Raw genomic sequence first — 17,932 nt, 5'->3', positions numbered from 1 at the left:
ATTAGGCCGTATTTTACTGAAAGTAATTTTTCCATGAAACCTGACTTGATTGAAACATTTATTATTGGGATGATGGTACCCGGCTGGATTGTTTATTTGCACCATCACATACAGAAGATGCTTAAAAGATGCTTAAAATCTATTTCATATATAAATACAAGTGACCATTCTTCTCAACATTTTTAAATCTCCACAGTGGGTTCAGAATGCAACATTCAGAACTAAATACTTAAAATTGCAAACACCTGTCCTGAAGAAACATATTTTAAACGTAGTTTTAAACAGTAAAACCTGAAGTCACCTCTTGAGGAATCAGCCTGGTGCCATCTGTCCAAGAACACCATTTCTACTCTTTCCTCAAGTTACCTCCAGACAAATGTTCAAACCTGCCACCTCTCACAGTTTCTACTTGAATGCTTCGTGCAGTTTTAAAGTTCTAAATCGCAGCTGGGACGGCTCTTCTCCTGCCCGCTGCCTTCGCCCCCCTGCCCGTCCTCTTGCCCCGCCTGCGGCTGGTGGTGAAGGTGATGCACTGGGAGTCCAGGTAGTCCACTAGCTTGGCGGCGCCCAGACGGATCCCTGCCGCTTTGAGTCGCTCCTGGAGCTGGGACAACACGAGAGGCCGGTACTGGAGGATCTGACCGTACAGCTCGGAGTCGGACAGGATGAAGGCGCGCACCGCCCGGAGGCGATCTTGGAGGCGGTTTGCTGACTGGGAGGCAGAGACGCCGCCGTCACTGTCTGAGTCAGAGGAGAGGCGCAGCTCTGGGTTGGACCTGCTGAGAGAGATGGAATAGATTACATGCCCGTGCTGTCTTTATGGAAGTTTTTTGATTTACCATATTTTTGTGACAGCAAAAAGAACCAGATGAAAACTACTAGAAACACTCACAAGACAAACATTTTTACTTGATTCCAAATACAAAATATTTCCTCAACGGTCAGAAAAGTGTAGAAAATATAAATTGAGCCCTCTAAAAATGAAAATATCAACTTAAAGTTATGTTACTTAACACCTGAGATGATGCAAACACTTGAATAAGACACAAAACCTTTCAGACTGTTCACTGGCAGCAGTAGAAGAGGTGTTGGAGCCCTGTGAGGCAGACAGCTGCTCTGCCTCCTCCTCTCTGTCGGTGTTTGGAGGAGAGATGGCGGCGGGCGCTCTGGGCTCTTTAAACTTCACCCTCTGGGTGCAGAACACCGGTCTGTTGCCAGGAACGTCTGAACTGGTGGTCGGGTGCTTCGTCTGAACTGCGCGGCTCACCGACGGTGCCGCCGCCTCCTCCTCCTCCTCAGAGCTGACCAGCTGGTGGGTGTACTGGTGGATCTCCTTCAGTTTGAGGATCATCTGGCGCTTCGGTAAAGGCCGAACGCCAAACCTGCACAGGAGGAGAAAGTAAGACAGGACAGATGGATGGACGGGTGGCGGGGAACGCCGACTAAGGTGACAGGGACACCGTGGGAGGTAATCGGATAGCCTCCTCACTTAATTGGCTTGATAACATGTCCGACTGACCTGTTGAGTTTGTTCTTGAGCTCCGGTGTGTCCATATCAGAGTAGTGGGGCAAGGGGGTGATGGGCACCACGGTGTGACGCCGTTTAATCTGCGATGATGCTGATGAGACACAAACAGGAAGACTTTGTTTAAGAATACATTAACTACCATGTGTCACACAGAGATATCTTCTTACGTGATGTTTAAGGCATTATTTGTGTTTTGAGTCGATGTACACGATCTTGCTTTAACCTACTCTAGTTAGTAATTAATTGCATTTTAAAAGGTGAGTTAACAAACCGCAAACATACTGGAGCTAATTGATTGTGTGTGAACAAAACGGAGCAGCACTGCTTCCTCAAAACACCAGTTCTTGGGTCTGCAATGTATTCTGGGGCCGACACCAAAACCGAAAATCTGCCGATATGATGATTTTGGACAGCTAAAAAGATTCAGGAAACAAACATTGAGATGTGCTGCCATGTTGTACGAATTTCAACAGTCATCCATGGAAATAAAAAACATGAGGGCCGTTTTCATTATTGATGAATCCATCATGTATTTGATTGTTTTAGACTCTATACGATGTTCCTAATATTTAATACGGGGAACAGCTGATAGAGAGATTTGATTTTGAGAAATTAAAATGAAGCCCAGAAATAAACAAGTAATCTAGAATACATTTTATTTTACATTTCAATTTGAAGTTGCAGTAATAGTCGAGCAGGTTGTTTTTCTAGAGGTGCTGAAGTAAAATTACTTGTCAATAAACTATATTTGGCTGTTTTTGTCTTCTTATATTGCTTTGGATTGTTTCTGTCTTGATGCACCGATGCTTTGTGTTTAAGGCCAATGAACAGTTTGTTTCTACATTCATACGTGTTGAGAGGACAACAACTCAAGAAGAACACCAACACAAGTTGCCCTGGAGAGCAGCTGATGCGATTGGTTTTAAAACACCTTTCAGCATAAATGTGCATATGAATAGAATCACAGCATTGCAGTGAGACCGACTACTTACCCGGTGTTTGGAGCTGAGCGGACGGGTTCACCCTCTGAGAGAGAGGAAGAGCCGCCACCTCCTCGTCCTCCTCCCAGCTGTCCCATATTTTGGAGTCCAGGAGGCTGTTGATGATCTCTGGAGTGGTCTGCTTGGTGGGGTCAGGTGGTGAAGGAGTAAAGGAAATGCCCGTATGGGCTCGTCCACTGGTGGATGGTCGTGAGCTGTGGGCTTTGGATGGAGAGCAGGCCGTCACGGTGACACGGTGACTGCGTGGTGAAGGGCGGTGGTCGGTGGAGGACGAGGACGACCTGGCTGCGTCTCGTCGTCCCAGGCTGCGCTCGCCTCGCTGGCTGGACGCTCCGCTGTCCTCCAGCCTCAGACTGAAGCAGCCCGGGTTCGCCTCGAAATCCACAGCGTCGAAACCCCACGAGTCGTTGAAAGCGATGGGGGGCTCGTCCGTGAAGCTCTGCTGGAAACTGGATGCAGCAACTTCCGCCTCTCCATTTTCTGCTTCCTCCTGCTCGCCTTCATCACCCGTGTCTTTATTTTCACACCCGACCTCTCCCTCTCCCTTTCCTAATCCTCTCCCCTTGAGCTCACACCCTGCGCTGTTGTGACTGCTGGACTCAACAGAGCGATGGCTTTGACGAGAGGCTTCGCCGAGCCTCTGTGGACCTTGAAGACCTCTGCAAGAGGAAGACGAGGGCGGAGGTGTGTGGTCAGACAGGCGGGACAGATGAAAGCTCCTTAGCTCCGTCTCCTCCGGGCTTTCAGACGGCGCCCTGTCCCTTGCGCGACTTGTCCAACTCTCGTCGAGGTCGCCGTGGAGCGGGGAAGTGGCAAGGAGAACGGGGACCTTGTGGAGCTCCGTGTGGAGAGGAGTGCTGCTGTAAGGCCGGGGCTGGACGTGGAGAGGTGTGTCCTGCTTTGAGGAAGTCGAGCTTGAGCGCTTAGGTCGGCACGGGGGAAGTGCACCCGCCACTCGATCTTTACTCGCACCACAACTACTGGGACGACGGTTGAGGTCTGAGCTGGAGCCACAAGTCTCGTCCGGCTTTAACTTGGGAACATAGAACGCAGAGACTCTGACTGGACTGTTGGAGGTGTGCGCTCCGTTGTTAATCGGTACAGCAGGAGAAGAGAAAACAGAGGGCGAGGAAGCGTCACCTCTAGGGAACAGCTGCGTCCTGCACACGCTGCTCTTAGTCTGAGTGGAGCTGGTCGCGGCGCTCCTGCCGGACTGGACCGGTGTGGACGGGATCAGCCAGGACACTTCAGGAGAACAGTCTACCGGATTCTGGTCACACCAGGGACCTATATGACTTTGAACCGGCGCCGCAGATGGATCATCGGGACTTAGCGCTAAACTACTGGACTGTGTATTTGGCAGGGTGGGTTCATTGGGATTCGGGACTGGCTGAGGTTTGATGTGGGTGTAGCCCTGCAGTTTGTGGACGGCGCGAGGGGAACGTGCCGAAGGACCGCGGGGGCTAACAACTACCTCCATCTCCTCGCTCGAGTCCGACAAAACAATGAGCTCAGGTTCCTCCTTCTCCCGAGGGACACAAATACTACGAGGACCAGGACTGTCTCGCTTCGAAGCAAGATCAGCTAGACCGGGAGACTGACCCGGGATAGGCAGGTTGGATGCATTTGGCGGAGGGCTGAGGGAAAGGTCGTCAACCACGCTTGCCGAGGACTGAAGCAAAGAGGGTTCAGGTGAGGGGCGATGAGGGGGCTGGCGTTGCGGGCATTGAGGGGTGTGCGTCTTAGCCGGGGCAGAAGTGGAGGGTGAGGAGGAAGGATCTTGTTCCTCGTAGACCCCCCAGGAGTCTGAGAAGAGGCGGATGTAGCTGCGATCCAGGCCGGGGTCCGGCTCAGGTTGAGAGTTCGGCTGCAGCTTGTTTACGCCGAGGCCTGATGGACTTCTTTTGGGTTCTGTCAGTTTTGTGAACACTTCTTCTTCGTCTTCTTCCTCGTCTACCTTCTCCTCCTCCATGCTGTCTTTCTCCTCCTCCTCCTCCTCCCTCTTTCTCTGCGTGGCGGCAAACTCGTAGATCTCCTCGAGCTCCTCCTCGTTCACGTTCTCCTCGCGGATCTCTCGGTCCGCGAGGAGAACCACGGCTTGTTGATCGTCTTCCAGTTCCCTCTCTCCGCCCCTCCCTCCACCTGTATCTGTGCCCTCGCCGTCTTCATCCTCTTCGTCCCACATGGAGCGGAGCAGCTCCGCGAGGGCCTGGTGTGTTCGGTTGTTGACATTCTCCTCCCGGTTCACGTAGTCTTCCTCATCCCCCCGAGTCTCTGGGTCCTGTTGGTGAAGCTCGCAAAGCAATTGTAGCTCCTGCAAGTCGAACCTTAATAACGAACACAGAAGGAGTCGTCACAACACTGTATCCAACTGACCAACAATCTCATTTTTAGGAATGTTTGAACAATCTTCATCTCCTGAACCTGAGTCATTATGAACTACTAAGTAATACTCGAGCGAACTTTCTTAAATGTGATTTTGAGAATTAGAGTGAGACACAGAATCAAAGTAAAGCACATCTGGTTTCTTTGCAGTTATCAACACATTATTCTGCTCAACATACAATGCTACAAACCAGAACAAAAACCTGAATGGCACCAGATTATCTTTTTTAAACTTGTAAGAGAAAAGTGTGTATAAATGCCCAGGCTCGTGCACTGCCTACTAACCGAGATGCCAGTTCCAGCACATGAGCCCGGAGCGATGCTGGGATGGAGCAGCGGGCCGTGTAGAGATACTGCAGCAAAGCCAACACCGCCTGTCCCGGGACGTCATTCATCAACACTCTTTGGGCTGCAGGCTCGCCTGCCTCCTGCACCCCAAAACCACTTTCATGTACCTGTGAGAGGAGCAGAGCAACAAGGAGAAAAGATGGTTCTTTTGTATTCTCGCTTTTTATTTATTTTACAGGAAAGGATACAACATATTAACGGTACTAGTCTTATTATACCCTTATGGTGTCCTTTTCCAGTTATAAGTCAACTATGAAAACTGATTTCTACACGATTAGGCAGTCCTGGTTCTTCTATTTGAAGGGTGTGTTTGGCAACAGACACCGTGACAAATGTTTTACCATTTCTGCCAGCAGGGGGCATCGAGCATACAGCATGAAGGAGTGAGTGAAGTAGACCTCTCCACTGTCCACCTGCAGCTGCAGGTCGCTGAGCTGAGGGTTGTTCACCATGCCGCTCAGGTCTGATGCCAGTCTGGATAGCGCCACCTGGAGAGGAAACACCAGCGGGAAACACAGGGGTCAGTGCACTGCAGAATTATGTCTGGAATGACTGTAATGAAGAGACCAGCATCTCAAAAAGATAAGAGAGATTCTACAGAAATACGACCGATGAGATTACGTCAGATACAAATGATGAAGAAGATTAAAACTCAGGATCACGGCTGAAAATGTCGGAATGAGTGGGATTGTGGGTGGTCTCACCGATCGGCGGCTGCCTCGCTCTTCATCTGCCCCCGGCTGAGCCGTCGTCGTCGTCGTCTTTGCTCGGCAGCGAGCGTCCTCTGAATGCGTGTGTGTTGGTTCTGGTAGGAAGCCGCTCGCACAGAGGTCCGCCTGCTCGTCGGACTCCTCCAGGACGAAGCCGCTCAGACGAATGTTTGGGGTCTGACTGGCACTCCTGTCTGTGGGAACGAAGACAATCAGGACCCGAACTGATGACCAATTAAGTCACGACGGTTGTTTTCAGTTTTGACTCATTTTCGTAATAAACTACACAGAATGACCAGAACAGAACAGTTCAAAGTAATTTATTTTCAGCCAAATTTGACACCCCGCACAGGGAAGTACAGCTCAGAAATGCTTCTGGTAATAGAAAGTGAAAAGAAAAATAGGTTTTTAAGATATTCCCCCCCTTTTTAAATTGACCACTGATAAGTTCACTAGTTACCTTTGTCAGGGCCTGAAGCAGGGGGACCACACTGCGTGAGGGTCACGCCATCTTCAGCCAGCTCCATCAGATCCATGAGGAGTGCCCGGCTGGTGGAGGGAGTCGTCTGAGCGGAGGACATCTGGGAGGCGGATGGCAGGATGGAGGCCATGGTCGCTTCACTCACTGGTTGGACAGAAGACTGAGGCTTGTTGGTGGTGCTGGAGGTGGCTGCATCAGTCTAGAAGTGGAGGAGAACAGTATCACTGTCACTCGGCTGTGAGCACAGCTTCAGAGACTTGTGTTGATCTGGTTGGATAGGACAGAACCACCAGACCGTGTGTGGTTATCTATCTCGAGAGGCATTTGATTTTTAAAAAAAAACATAAGCTCAACCGTCAGTCCGATTTTAAATTCCCCATTCAGTTCAAAAGACAGCATGCAAACAGGCCTCCGGTCTCTCTCACCGTTGCCGATTCCCACGGTGTGATGAACTCCCTGAGCTCCGGAGTGTAGAAATCAGACGGGCGGGCGGAGGCTCCGCCCGGCAGGGTGCTCTTCTGCCAGAGGACGGCGGCACCGCTCCAGCCGGGCAGACTGCTGGGGCAGCGGGTCGGGGTGGGGGGTGAGGGGGCCCGGCTGCGAAGGAGGAGCGCAGAGACGCGCTCCTGCAGCCTCGTCAGAGCCGCCTCCGCATCCTGAACGAGGAGGAGCGGAGGAGGACGTGGGACGCCGCCCCTTTTCCTCTTTCCACGCCCCTTACCTGCACCAAGAACAGCAGAGGAGAGAGAGAGGGGGGGGGGGGGTTGATCAATTTGATCCGAGAGAGTATTTAAAGAACAATCTTTTAGCACTTTGTCTACTAAATACAAATGAATTTAGTTAATACTAAAAAAAAGACCCATTGTCATCTAAAACCAATTATTTCAACAGTTTGTGCCTTCCATTTGTGCTGAGTCAGGCTACTGCGTTATCTTAAAGTATAAAAAAAAACCCACGGCCAATCAAAGTGGGCATCAACTTGCGTTGTGCATATTTAACACACCAAATTGTTGTGGTTTGATTCATTTGACCATGAACAAATAAATGAGACACAGTGTATTCAAAACAAACACCTTCTGCCTTTGTATAATTAAATTGATAATGCATTATATTTATAACAATCTCAAAGCGTAGCATTAAAGCAGTGGCACACCTGAGTTCGTGCTACACTGTGAGCTATAACATTCTCTTGCAGATGATATATTGATGTTACCGTCATTGTACCTGTGTCTGTCCTCCACTTCACTGCTGAAGTGGTGGAGATGTGGGAGGCAGCAGTGTTTGTTTGGGCCTCTGACTCCCTCTTGCCCCGCTGCTCCTGCTCCAGCAGGGAGGAGGACAAAGCCAGGGCCACCATGGCGTCTTCGTCCAGGGGCGCGGCCTTCTTTCTGGGCTTCTTCTTCGCTGGCAAGCCCGGCTTGGACGGGCCTTTTCTTTTAGTGCCACCGGTCTGTGCGCTAAAGAGAAAGAAAAAAATAGAAAGAGGCTAGAAAGAGGTTTGTTTAAACTCATATACTGATGTTCGGTGATTGACAAGCTATTCCTATTATGGGAACAGATTGAGTTCAACGTTGTCTCTCTGTTCATCAGTCTCACTAAAATCATGCAAACTTAAGTCCATGGACCACGTGTGCATCCTCATTAACAGCAACATTTGGAATATCTCAGAAATGTTGGTAGAATAGGGGCAACAACTGTTGCTCAGAGGTGTATTACGGTATCATGTCCGGACTGAAGTACAGAGGCTGACTCACGGTGTGGAATCGGCGGGGACATTCTGAGTCTCCTCAGTCTGTCTCTGCAGAGCCTGCAGCAGCACAGCCGGAGCGACGCCCATGTATGAGGAGCAGCGCTTCAGGTGGGCCGAGCGACTCTTCTGGGACTTGAACTTCCTGCCACAGATGGGACAGTCGGGGACACTGGAAGGCGGGGGAGGAGGAGGAGGAGGAGGGGCTGGGGCGCTCTCTTCACTCTCATCCAAACACCTGCAAAGAGGGATCGCTCTCCCGTTCAGTGTGTCCACCAGTCACTCAACGTCACCGCTGCATGTCACTCTGGATACAAGCGTCACAGTCATGTAAAACGTCCAAACCTGTTGAGGTGCTGCGTTCGCCCCTCGGGTGTCATGTGCGACAGATCCCGGTGGCAGATCTGGCAGAAGAAGAGGCCTCTGTCCTCCAGGTCCACCACCTGGGTCTCTGCTGCCTCCCAGTCCAACTCCTGCTGCAGCCGCAGGGCCAGAGCCTCGTCGCTGTCCTGGGGCTCCGGGTGGAGACCTGGACTGACAGAGTGCGGAGCATCTGGAAACAGAGGGGCTGTGACACACACATAATATATAGCATTGTGACTTTAACGGACTAATAACATGATATAGACCCAATTGTGTCTTTTCTCAGAGCACAATACAGTCTGACATGATTGCGCATGATCGTATCTGAACGAAATGAACGTAGGGTGCTTTTATCCGCTTGGCGTATTCAGATAACTTCTGATAATCTTCTTGTTTGTACATGTCTCCTAAAAGCTCTGATAGGCATCGTCAAAGTACTTCTAGATAAGCACGACGGGGTTAAACGTGTTGACATTCAGCCAACTCTGCTGTTTGACATCAAGGAGAAGACAAACTTGCGAGTAGTTTCATGTCCTACATATGGGATCAAGAACAAATAAATATGACCGACAACGAGGTGTGCCAAAGCCGGTTGTATTATCTCAATCATGGATGACGACATTGGCAACAATGCTGCATACCAACAACCTGTGCCGACAAGAGCATCGCGTCATTTCACCTCGTCTTTGTGTCAGAGGTGGAGCAGGAGTTGGGTTTGCTGGCTGACTCTTGTCTTTGTGCATCATCTTCTGCGGACTGGCTCTCTTGAACTGCTGCATTCTGTGGAGCACTTTGTCTTTCGCCTCCGAACCTCTCGGTCCTGCTGCTGCTGCTGCTGCTGCTGCTGCTGCTGCTGAAGGCACAACTGACGACTCTGCATCTCCTGCATCGTGAGCAGTCCCCCCACATACCAGATGCTCTTCTGCTCTGCCAGTACAAACGGGCTGAGACCCAGAGTCAGCTTCTCTCCTCCTCTTGTCTGCATCGCTCGCCTGACTGGAGGGCTGGTGCTCTGCTTTCCTTGGCGGTCTGGACCCACCTGGTTTCTTGCGGACTCGTTTTAGCAGCTTTGAGCAGAGATCCACAAAGTCCTGGTCCGAGTCATCCATGATGGAGCGCGTTGTCTCACAATCAAAGGGCCGTGCCGGCAAGTCCCCAGCTCCACCGACAAGCCTGCAAAGAGAGCGGGTTGAAGTTGGAGCCACTGATGTACAAAGTTGGGCTCAGGGACCAACGACGGTCCCCTTTAACAGAGTAGCAGTGTAAATGTGCTCATGTTAGCGATGTTAAGCAGCCAGTACTGCTCGTTTACGGCACAATACAACAGCTATGGAATCATTCAGTGCACACAAGTTCAATTTTGGACAATTTCCAAACAAATAATGTGCAAAGCGTGTGTTTGAAGATGGAATATCAGTTGCATAATGCAGCGAGCTAACGTTAGCTAGCTGGTGGTGGTAGCATATTCATCCTCACCCAGGTTTGATGAGTTCGCTCTTCGGCTTTAACTTTCCGCCTCATCGCTGCTCATTCACGAGTCTGCCGCGATGGCGAGCGACTCGTTTAATTTAAAATACAAGCACGCATTATAGATCAACTAACGCTGTATGCCTGATAAAACAAGCAAATAAATAGCGGGGTTTGTTTACATTTCAAAAGCGCTCACGCTCAACCGCTTCATTTTGAGCTTCCGGGTCACGTGACGGTGAACGAACGAATGCGCGTCTTTCACTTCACGCGACGGCAACGCATCGCTATCTACTGATGTCATGGATCTATGTGGACCTACGGAATCACTTGAAACGCTTACAATATAATAGTATAGCCTGATAACGTGAAAAGGTATACATAATTAGAATGTTTCACATTATAAGAATGTTCTCTACACAAATACAATTCCATTCAAAGGCTCAAGATGTTTTATAATTTCATTGGTACCAGAAATGATTTGTTCCAACTTTACTGGGTTTTCTAAATGTAGTAATATGCTTTCACTTGAGGCGACTTGATCATTCATACTTTAGTAACCTTTACCTGAATAGTGAGCTCTATCTGTTGAAGCACTCCTACATCACACCAAACACTCCCATAACTATGATCATGCACTTTGATCTGAAATTATTTAAACGCTTCAAATTCACCCACTCTTTCAATCTGTAGAAATTCAGGTGCAGGAAGAAGTTCTAGTTTCATTAAATAAATTCATTCATAAATTGTTTCATTATAAAGAAATGTATTTAGGGCAGAAATGTTTTCTGACCACCAAAACCTAATTCAAGCATTAATGGCGAATGGAAAAGCGAACACTTCTGATGTGAAACAAACAAACACAAAGTAGCACACAAGCGCAATGCCTCGTTATTTAGTCAACAGAGTACTGGAGTTCTTCTGCTGCACAGAGTTTATTTAACAATATGGTATATAAGTAAGAAATGAGTCTTTTTTTAACCGCTTTATACAGTGTTTTCATTTTCTCTTCCTTATATTTATAGTATTTTGCTTAATAACTTGATTTACAATAGGAGAAAAAGTAAATCCCCCCCAATTCAAGTTTTTGAGAGAGAGGAATGAGGGTTGATAACATTTCATTTTCCTCAGGGTGAATCTCAAATTGGCCCTTCATCCATAGAAAGCACATAGCTTAGTGTAAAGTCGAGAGGATGAAGCGTCATCAGAGATGTGGCCTACAAACAAGCGGTGAGCATTCCACCTCAGCTTAGCAGGCTGGTCTCTTTTTACACTTTACAACATTTGTATGACAAAATGTATGACAAAATCATTTTAATGTCAAAGCAACAATGTCCTACACCTGCAAGACAGATTTATGAGATGTGTGTTGCACTTCTTGTCGTCTGTGTTTGTGAAACCAGTCGGAGCTGTAGTTAATTTAGTGACTGTGAGAGTTTGTGTCAGTGTCGTCATGTGCGCCCGTATACGTGCCCGTGAATAAACAACTGCCGCAGTCCATTTTCCTATTTCAATACAACCGGGTGCTCTTCATACACACAAAGAAGGAGGGGAGCGGTCCCTGAACGCACCGTCTCGGAGTAAATGGTACAACACTAGATTACAATTGCCAGGAATGGACAGCTTGAAAAGAGAACGAAAACCTGGCCCAATTCCCAGACACATTATTTTACAGTTTCAACACAACGATGCTTGAAGTTTCTTTTCCAAAGGTACAAAATAAAAAGATATGAATAATATAATGCAATTGTACATTTTCTTTAAAAAAGAAACGAGAAAGGCATGTAACCATACCAAAAACAAACCAAAAATAAACTGAGTACTGAACACATTTGGTCTCAACCAAAAAATATATTCTTTGTGGTTTAAATCTCACTTAACCTTTAGGAAACAATTACATTCCCTCAAAGTGTTGACTCGTCTTCCCCCCACCCCTCCCCTCGACCAAATTTTCTTTTTTTCTTTTTACAACAGTTGAAACTTTATACATGTCCGTACAAAAAAAACGTTCTCAACCTTAGAAAGAACAAACGAAGCCCTCCGACGGGACAAAGAGCGTGAGGGGTGGGAGGGTGGGTCCCCGGGAGAGAGATTGTGTTCTTTAGTTCCAAGCAGAAATGCTACAATCCCTCCACAAACTTCTCCAGAGTGTCCCCTGTAGCGTCTCCCACCATCCCCAAGTCACTGTTCAGTCCCACCCTGTTGGGCGTGTTAAGCTGCGGTAGCATGGCGCTTTGTTCTGGTGTCCCCAAGTGTCCCTGCTCCATGGACCCTGACAGCGGGCCCCCGAGTACCGGGCGGGGGGAACCCGAGTGTGGTGGGTGTGGATGCTGCGGCGAGGGCTGGTTCTGGACCTGCGGTGAGGGACTGGAATGTGGCCGCTGCTGCTGCTGCTGCTGCGAGGGCGGACAGGGGGACTGGACTGGCGCTGGGGAGCGGACCTGGTTGTTGAGGGCATTGGCTAGTGTGGGCTGGCCGGGTAGGTGGGCTCCGCCCTGGGGCTGGCCGGCCAGCAGGTGGGTCTGGGGGCTCATGGGGCTGGGCTGGGCAGGAGAGGCCATCTGCTGCTTGAGGATGGCCTGCTGCTGCATTCGCTGATGCAGCAAGTTCTTGGTGGAGTCCATAATCATGCCGGGCTGTGCCATCTGAGCCATGGGTGGGAGCTGGCCCAAAGGTGCCCCAGCTGTTCCTGCACCTGCCTGCATGGCTAGCTGCTGCTGCTGCATACGAAGCTGGGAGTATGGAGCTGCTGTACCCTGCGCCTGAGCAGGGAACTGGCCAGGATGGCCCTGAGGCATCACTCCCTGTTGTTGTTGTTGTTGTTGTTGCTGCTGCTGCTGCTGCTGTCTTAAGAGCTGCCGACGGTAAAGCTCCTGGATCTGGGGGTTGGTGTGTGCTGCGTTTATTAGCTGCCCTTGAGCCCCTAATGCAGCTATGCCCTGCGCAGGAGGCTGCTGAGGCTGCTGTGGGGGCATCCCCGGCCTCTGCACCGCCCCTCCTGGAATGGCCATGGCCTGCATTGTTGGCATGCCGGGCTGCTGTTGCTGACCCGCTTGCTGCGGCTGGTTGGCATGGTACTTGGCTGTTCGCTGTTTGATGAAAGCAGCCATTAGCTGAGGGTTTGACTTGAGGATGTTTAGGACTTGCTGCTGCTGCTGCGGCGAGCTCGGAGACTTGAGTGTGCGGAGAAGGTCCTGCAAGGCGTTGGGCGCAATAGCACCGGGCCTCTGGGGTGTTTGTAGCCGGGCACCCGGCTGCTGTGGAATCAGCATCCTCTGGCCCTGCTGAGGCTGCTGCCCTGGGGCCATCAGGGCTCGCTGCATTGTCATGGCCTGCTGTGGGGTCTGGCCCGGGACGAGGCCCGGTTGTTGAGTCTGAGCCGGCTGCATTGGCCTCACGGCTCCGGGCCACTGACCCGGAGGCATGCCCGGCTGCATGACCTGCGGGCCCCTTGGCCCTGGCACCATCTGCATTTGTGGCTGCATTGGTCCGGTCATGCGCTGCTGCGGCTGCTGCTGCTGCTGGGGGCTCATGGGTAAGCCGTTCATGTTGACCCGGTAGTTCTGCTGGTTCTGCTGGGCCTGTGCCATCAACTCGATGTGCCGTGCCATCTTGACTGCAGCGAGGGGAGGCTGCTGCTGTAGCTGCTGAGGCGGCTGGGCCGGCTGGGGGAGAGGGGACTGCTGTTGGTGTAGAGGGGAAGCCTGGGGCCCAAGTTTGCCCTGGGACACGGGTGTTTGAGGCTGGCCATTGTTGGGAAAAGAAGACGACATGACGCCCGCTGCGTTGGGGGTCTGCGGCTGGTTGCCGAGCGGCTGTTGGGGTGGCTGAGGAGTGTTGGGCTGGGCGTGGGAGGTGGGAGTGCTGGGAGCGGCTGTGGCCGGTGGGGACGGTAGTGGCATGGTTCTGCCTTGCATGGTGGCCATTCTTCTCCTCATCAGCTGGGCCTGCTGGAGCCTGTGCTGCAGCTGCTGCTGGCGTAGCTTGTGCTTGATGTTCAGGCAGAACGGGACAGGACACTTGTTCTCCTGACAGTGCTTGGCGTGGTAACAGCATAAAGCGATAAGTTGCTTGCATACGGGGCAGCCGCCGTTGGTTTTGCGCTTGCAGCCCTTGGTGTGCTGCACCACCCGCTTCATCTTCTGGCAGGACGGCAGAGAGCAGTTGGCGTTGCGACACTGACAAGCGTGGACCAGGGACTGGATGCAGCGTTGGATACTTAAGCGCCGGCTCTCCTGCGGGCTCTTGGAGGCCTCTCCGCTCTGGCCGTTGCTGTCGTCGTCCAGGCCAAGGCCCCACTTCACCATCTGGTGCTCGTGGCCCCTCACGTTGTAACAATTAATGCACAGATCAAAGTCCTGCAGAAAAAAAGGCCAGACGGGAACACAGTCATGAACACGAGCTTAACCAAGTCTCGTAAAAAGTTTTGTCTAGAGTTTCACAAATGTACTCATGCTGACAGACTTCAGCGTCTTATTTTTGATTTTTTTGATATTGTGTATACAGTTTCAGGCACAGGACACCGACACAGAAGTCATTCCTGAGTAAAAAACACATCACAGCATACAAACAGCAGTAGTAGTAACTTACCTCGCACACAGTGCAGTGCCAGCGCGTCTCTACGTGGTGCTTGCACTCGTTGCAAGTGTAGACAAAGCGGTCCTGTCCCTGGTTGTGCAGCTCAACCAGCATGCACATGGAGCTCCACTTGCACCTCCTGAGGGAGCTGAACTCCCAGTGTTTGTCCCTGGCCAGAGTCAGGAAGGCATCGCGGCCATCCATCAGGTCACAAGAGAGCATGGGGTCAGGGTCAACGATGGGAGGCAGGGTGTTGGCCATGGTAGCGGAGTGGAGGTGGATCACAAAGAACACCTTCATCAGACGGAGGAGGACGCACAGAAATGTGAGTTAGAGAAGCACAAGCAAAACTGAAACGCTAGTAAAAGATATTAAAAGATTTCCCTATATTCAGTTTAGAAAAGGCCTGTTTATCATCAAAACAGCTTAATATCTATCGGGGAAAATCGAACCTCTTTGTGTTTCTCCATGCTGGCGTAGAGCTTCTGGGACAGATCATTGGCTACATTCGGCATCCCGGGTTTCTTCTTACTGGCTCGGCTGACGCTGCTCTTATTTTTATTGGTCTTCTTGCTGTTCTTCTTTTTAGCGTTTTTGCTTTCACTTGGCGTACCCTGCGGGAGACAGACGATGACTAATATTAAAGAAAACAGCTTCTTACATGTTCACATATTTTACCTACATTGATGGAATCTCTCCAGCTGCTCCAAGGGAGGACTCATTACAGTATGATTTTGTTTATAGTCATCACAACACGTGTTCTTCAGTTACAATGTGTTGAAAACAATATTCCAAGGCTTTAAAAAGGAGTTTTTTGATGAAAGTTAAATCTATAGAAGCTCAGAAGAACAAAAATGTCTGTCAAAGACGAGAAAAACGGGAGCTGACAGTGGATTTGTAAATTCTGGCTTTGATTGAACCATATCCTCAAACCACGACACAACGTTCGCACCTCAGGGGTTTCAGAAGTGGCTGCTGTGTTCTCCTCCTTCTTCCTCTCCTCCTCCTCCTGCTGCAGCTCCTTAATGCTCTCCTCCAGCACGTTGGGCCAGAAGTCGCCTTCGAAGTACGGCAGCTCATTGGCGCTGGTCAGACGGTCCTCTGTCGCCTGTTTGCAGATGTCCTGAGAGGAAGATTAAAGAAACATGATGTATTCTGTTTTCAGTAATCCAACATATTTTACGTATTTAATGCATTTGTCTGTTATTACAGACAAAATAGCAAATGTGTTCCAACTATTCAGAGAAATCTTCCAGGAAATATGATCAGGAACGCAGTAAATCAAAAAGTAAAAACACTTCACAAATAAATCAAAGGTTTGTATGCACACATAAATGTTTCCTTTGTTCTAAATATTACGAGCCCCTTATTCCGACCTCAGTCTTGCTTAAGTATTTAAAACAAAGTGTCTCCTCCTTACCTTGTAGTCATGCAGAATCCTCTCTGCAAAGGCCTTGTCCAGCATCTTCCTGTACCACTCTTGCAGCCTCTTGGGCTTTGGGATCTTCTGGTCAACAGGATGACAGTGGAAGATGTAGTCGTCTCCCTCACTGGGTGGACACGCCCAGATGTGGCCCTGGGCATAGCTACGGGCATACACAGAGAATAATGGGACCATGTGCAAATTACAACATCTACTTCCTTAAGTCAAAATCACAGCACAAAGTTCACTCCACAGACTCTTCCCCATGGTGAGGCGGAAAAGGAGCATTAGAGCAAGGCCTACCCGAGTTTCTTGACATATTCTAGATAGCCGATGAGGATCTCGTGGTACACTGCCGTCCGTAGAACCCGAGGTCTGAAGAAGTGAATACTGTCAAGGTAGGATACGTAGACCCGTCTGCAGAGGTAGAGAGAGGGAACATGGTACATTTCACTCATAAAAAGTCCTTTATTGCCATGTGCTACACTCAATGGTTGGCTGTACAGACCTAGTGTTGGGGAATGAGCACTCGGAGCCGTACTCCTGTACGTGCATGCCAAAGAAGCACACATCCACGCCGTCAATCTCCTCAAAGGCGAAAAGTGCTTTGGTTCTGTAGGGAAAGGTCTCGGGCATCTCCCCCGTGTCGACAAACCTGTGGTTAAAACATGATCTCTAGTTAGATGGTGAAACTAGAACACGTAATATTCTGTCTTGGGTGATTGCCGGCTAAAACAGATCATGATGGTGTACTCGGAACACAACACAATCCTTACAAAAGGTGCCGACTGTGCAAAGCTGTAGCTTATATATATATATATATATATATATATATATATATATATATATATATATATATATGATGGTTTCTGTTACATGGGCGGACTGTAAAGTTATGTTGCCACAAAAACATCTTAAAATCTGCATTATCTTGTATAACACACAACATAAATGTAATAGAATAACATTTTTTTTTATTTTAGTGTGACTGGAAAGGAAAAAAAAAAGAGTCACGAGCCGCCCGAGAAGTGCTCTTGTGTGTCGCTGCTTTTAGCGACACACAAGAGCGTGATGGGCCAGTTCAAGTGAAATGACCGAGGGTCAATAAAAAGAAGACGGCCTTAAATCAGTCAACCTGAAGAGAACGTGTGAGGATCAAACAGTGACTGGTGTGCACCACAATCAGTATAAAAGGCTTTAAAGAGGGCATTCAGCTTGGCATGGCAGAGAAAAGAAGAAATAAGCTCAGGACAAACACGAGCTGTGACGGTGGATCAACGACAGGTATTTGGTTGTCTACAACATTATGGCACCCCTCATCTCCACTGTTGACTCTTCGGTTGTTCATTTATTTGACCAAGGCACGTTTAGTTGCTAAACAATGATCCGGTAATTTAAAGTCATTAAAATGGGTAAACACACCAAAGCGTACATTACATACACCCAGTCCTCAGCGACGCTCTCACCTGGATTTCATGCCTGGTTTTACTTCCACCGTTTTGTCAGAGCTCGCCACCACTCGCACAAACACCTCTCCGGCCTCCGGGTGGTTCTGTCTCTTCAAGTATTTATTCACACGGTCCTCTATGTACATTCCCAACCGTGTCGACTGCAGCCCTACAGTGTACAAACACAAAGGAGGAATCCATGAAAAACAGAAATTATTTTATAAAAAGGATATAAAAAGAAAAGCAGGGGATACACATTGGATACTTAAAACGACTACTGCAGTAGCCTTCAATTGATTTAAAAAAAGAAAACGAAAAGAACAGATTTATGTGAGACCCGGCACGTGTGAACCGCGGATGAATTACATAGTTTAACGTTAACCGTCACAGTGTGAAATAAAGCAAATGTTCAGTAAAATATGCGATCAGGACGTCATTTGTTCTTTTCTAGTC

The 17,932-nt window shown here is 49.3% G+C and overlaps 2 protein-coding genes across 3 annotated transcripts in view; both read right to left on the bottom strand.

Annotated features, from left to right (window-relative positions):
- Positions 1–87: 87 nt before the first annotated feature.
- Positions 88–10,219, bottom strand: slx4 (SLX4 structure-specific endonuclease subunit homolog). Its single transcript, XM_079159347.1, has 14 exons — positions 10,040–10,219; positions 9,243–9,736; positions 8,546–8,768; positions 8,208–8,438; positions 7,678–7,910; positions 6,879–7,174; positions 6,433–6,652; positions 5,967–6,166; positions 5,604–5,750; positions 5,200–5,369; positions 2,521–4,856; positions 1,520–1,619; positions 1,053–1,382; positions 88–776 (listed from the first exon to the last, which is right to left on the bottom strand). The coding sequence occupies exons 2-14, from the start codon at positions 9,670–9,672 to the stop codon at positions 437–439; spliced, it is 5,256 nt and encodes a 1,751-aa protein (XP_079015473.1). The 5' UTR covers positions 9,673–9,736; positions 10,040–10,219; the 3' UTR covers positions 88–436.
- A 704-nt stretch (positions 10,220–10,923) lies between these two features.
- crebbpa (CREB binding lysine acetyltransferase a) overlaps positions 10,924–17,932 on the bottom strand; it is a 37,574-nt gene continuing 30,565 nt past the window's right edge. For both annotated transcript variants that reach the window (XM_079159427.1, XM_079159428.1), the window contains exons 22-29: positions 17,498–17,648; positions 16,540–16,686; positions 16,335–16,448; positions 16,029–16,194; positions 15,561–15,731; positions 15,061–15,222; positions 14,621–14,902; positions 10,924–14,388 (exon numbers count right to left, since the gene is read on the bottom strand). In XM_079159427.1, coding sequence (XP_079015553.1) covers positions 12,151–14,388; positions 14,621–14,902; positions 15,061–15,222; positions 15,561–15,731; positions 16,029–16,194; positions 16,335–16,448; positions 16,540–16,686; positions 17,498–17,648 — 3,431 coding nt within the window. In that variant the 3' untranslated portion in view covers positions 10,924–12,150. The remainder of the gene's footprint in view (positions 14,389–14,620; positions 14,903–15,060; positions 15,223–15,560; positions 15,732–16,028; positions 16,195–16,334; positions 16,449–16,539; positions 16,687–17,497; positions 17,649–17,932) is intronic.

The sequence above is a fragment of the Pholis gunnellus genome (genome assembly GCF_910591455.1).
Source record: "Pholis gunnellus genome assembly, chromosome: 5".
Classification (NCBI taxonomy): domain Eukaryota; kingdom Metazoa; phylum Chordata; class Actinopteri; order Perciformes; family Pholidae; genus Pholis; species Pholis gunnellus.
This window is presented reverse-complemented; position numbering and strand designations above follow the sequence as displayed.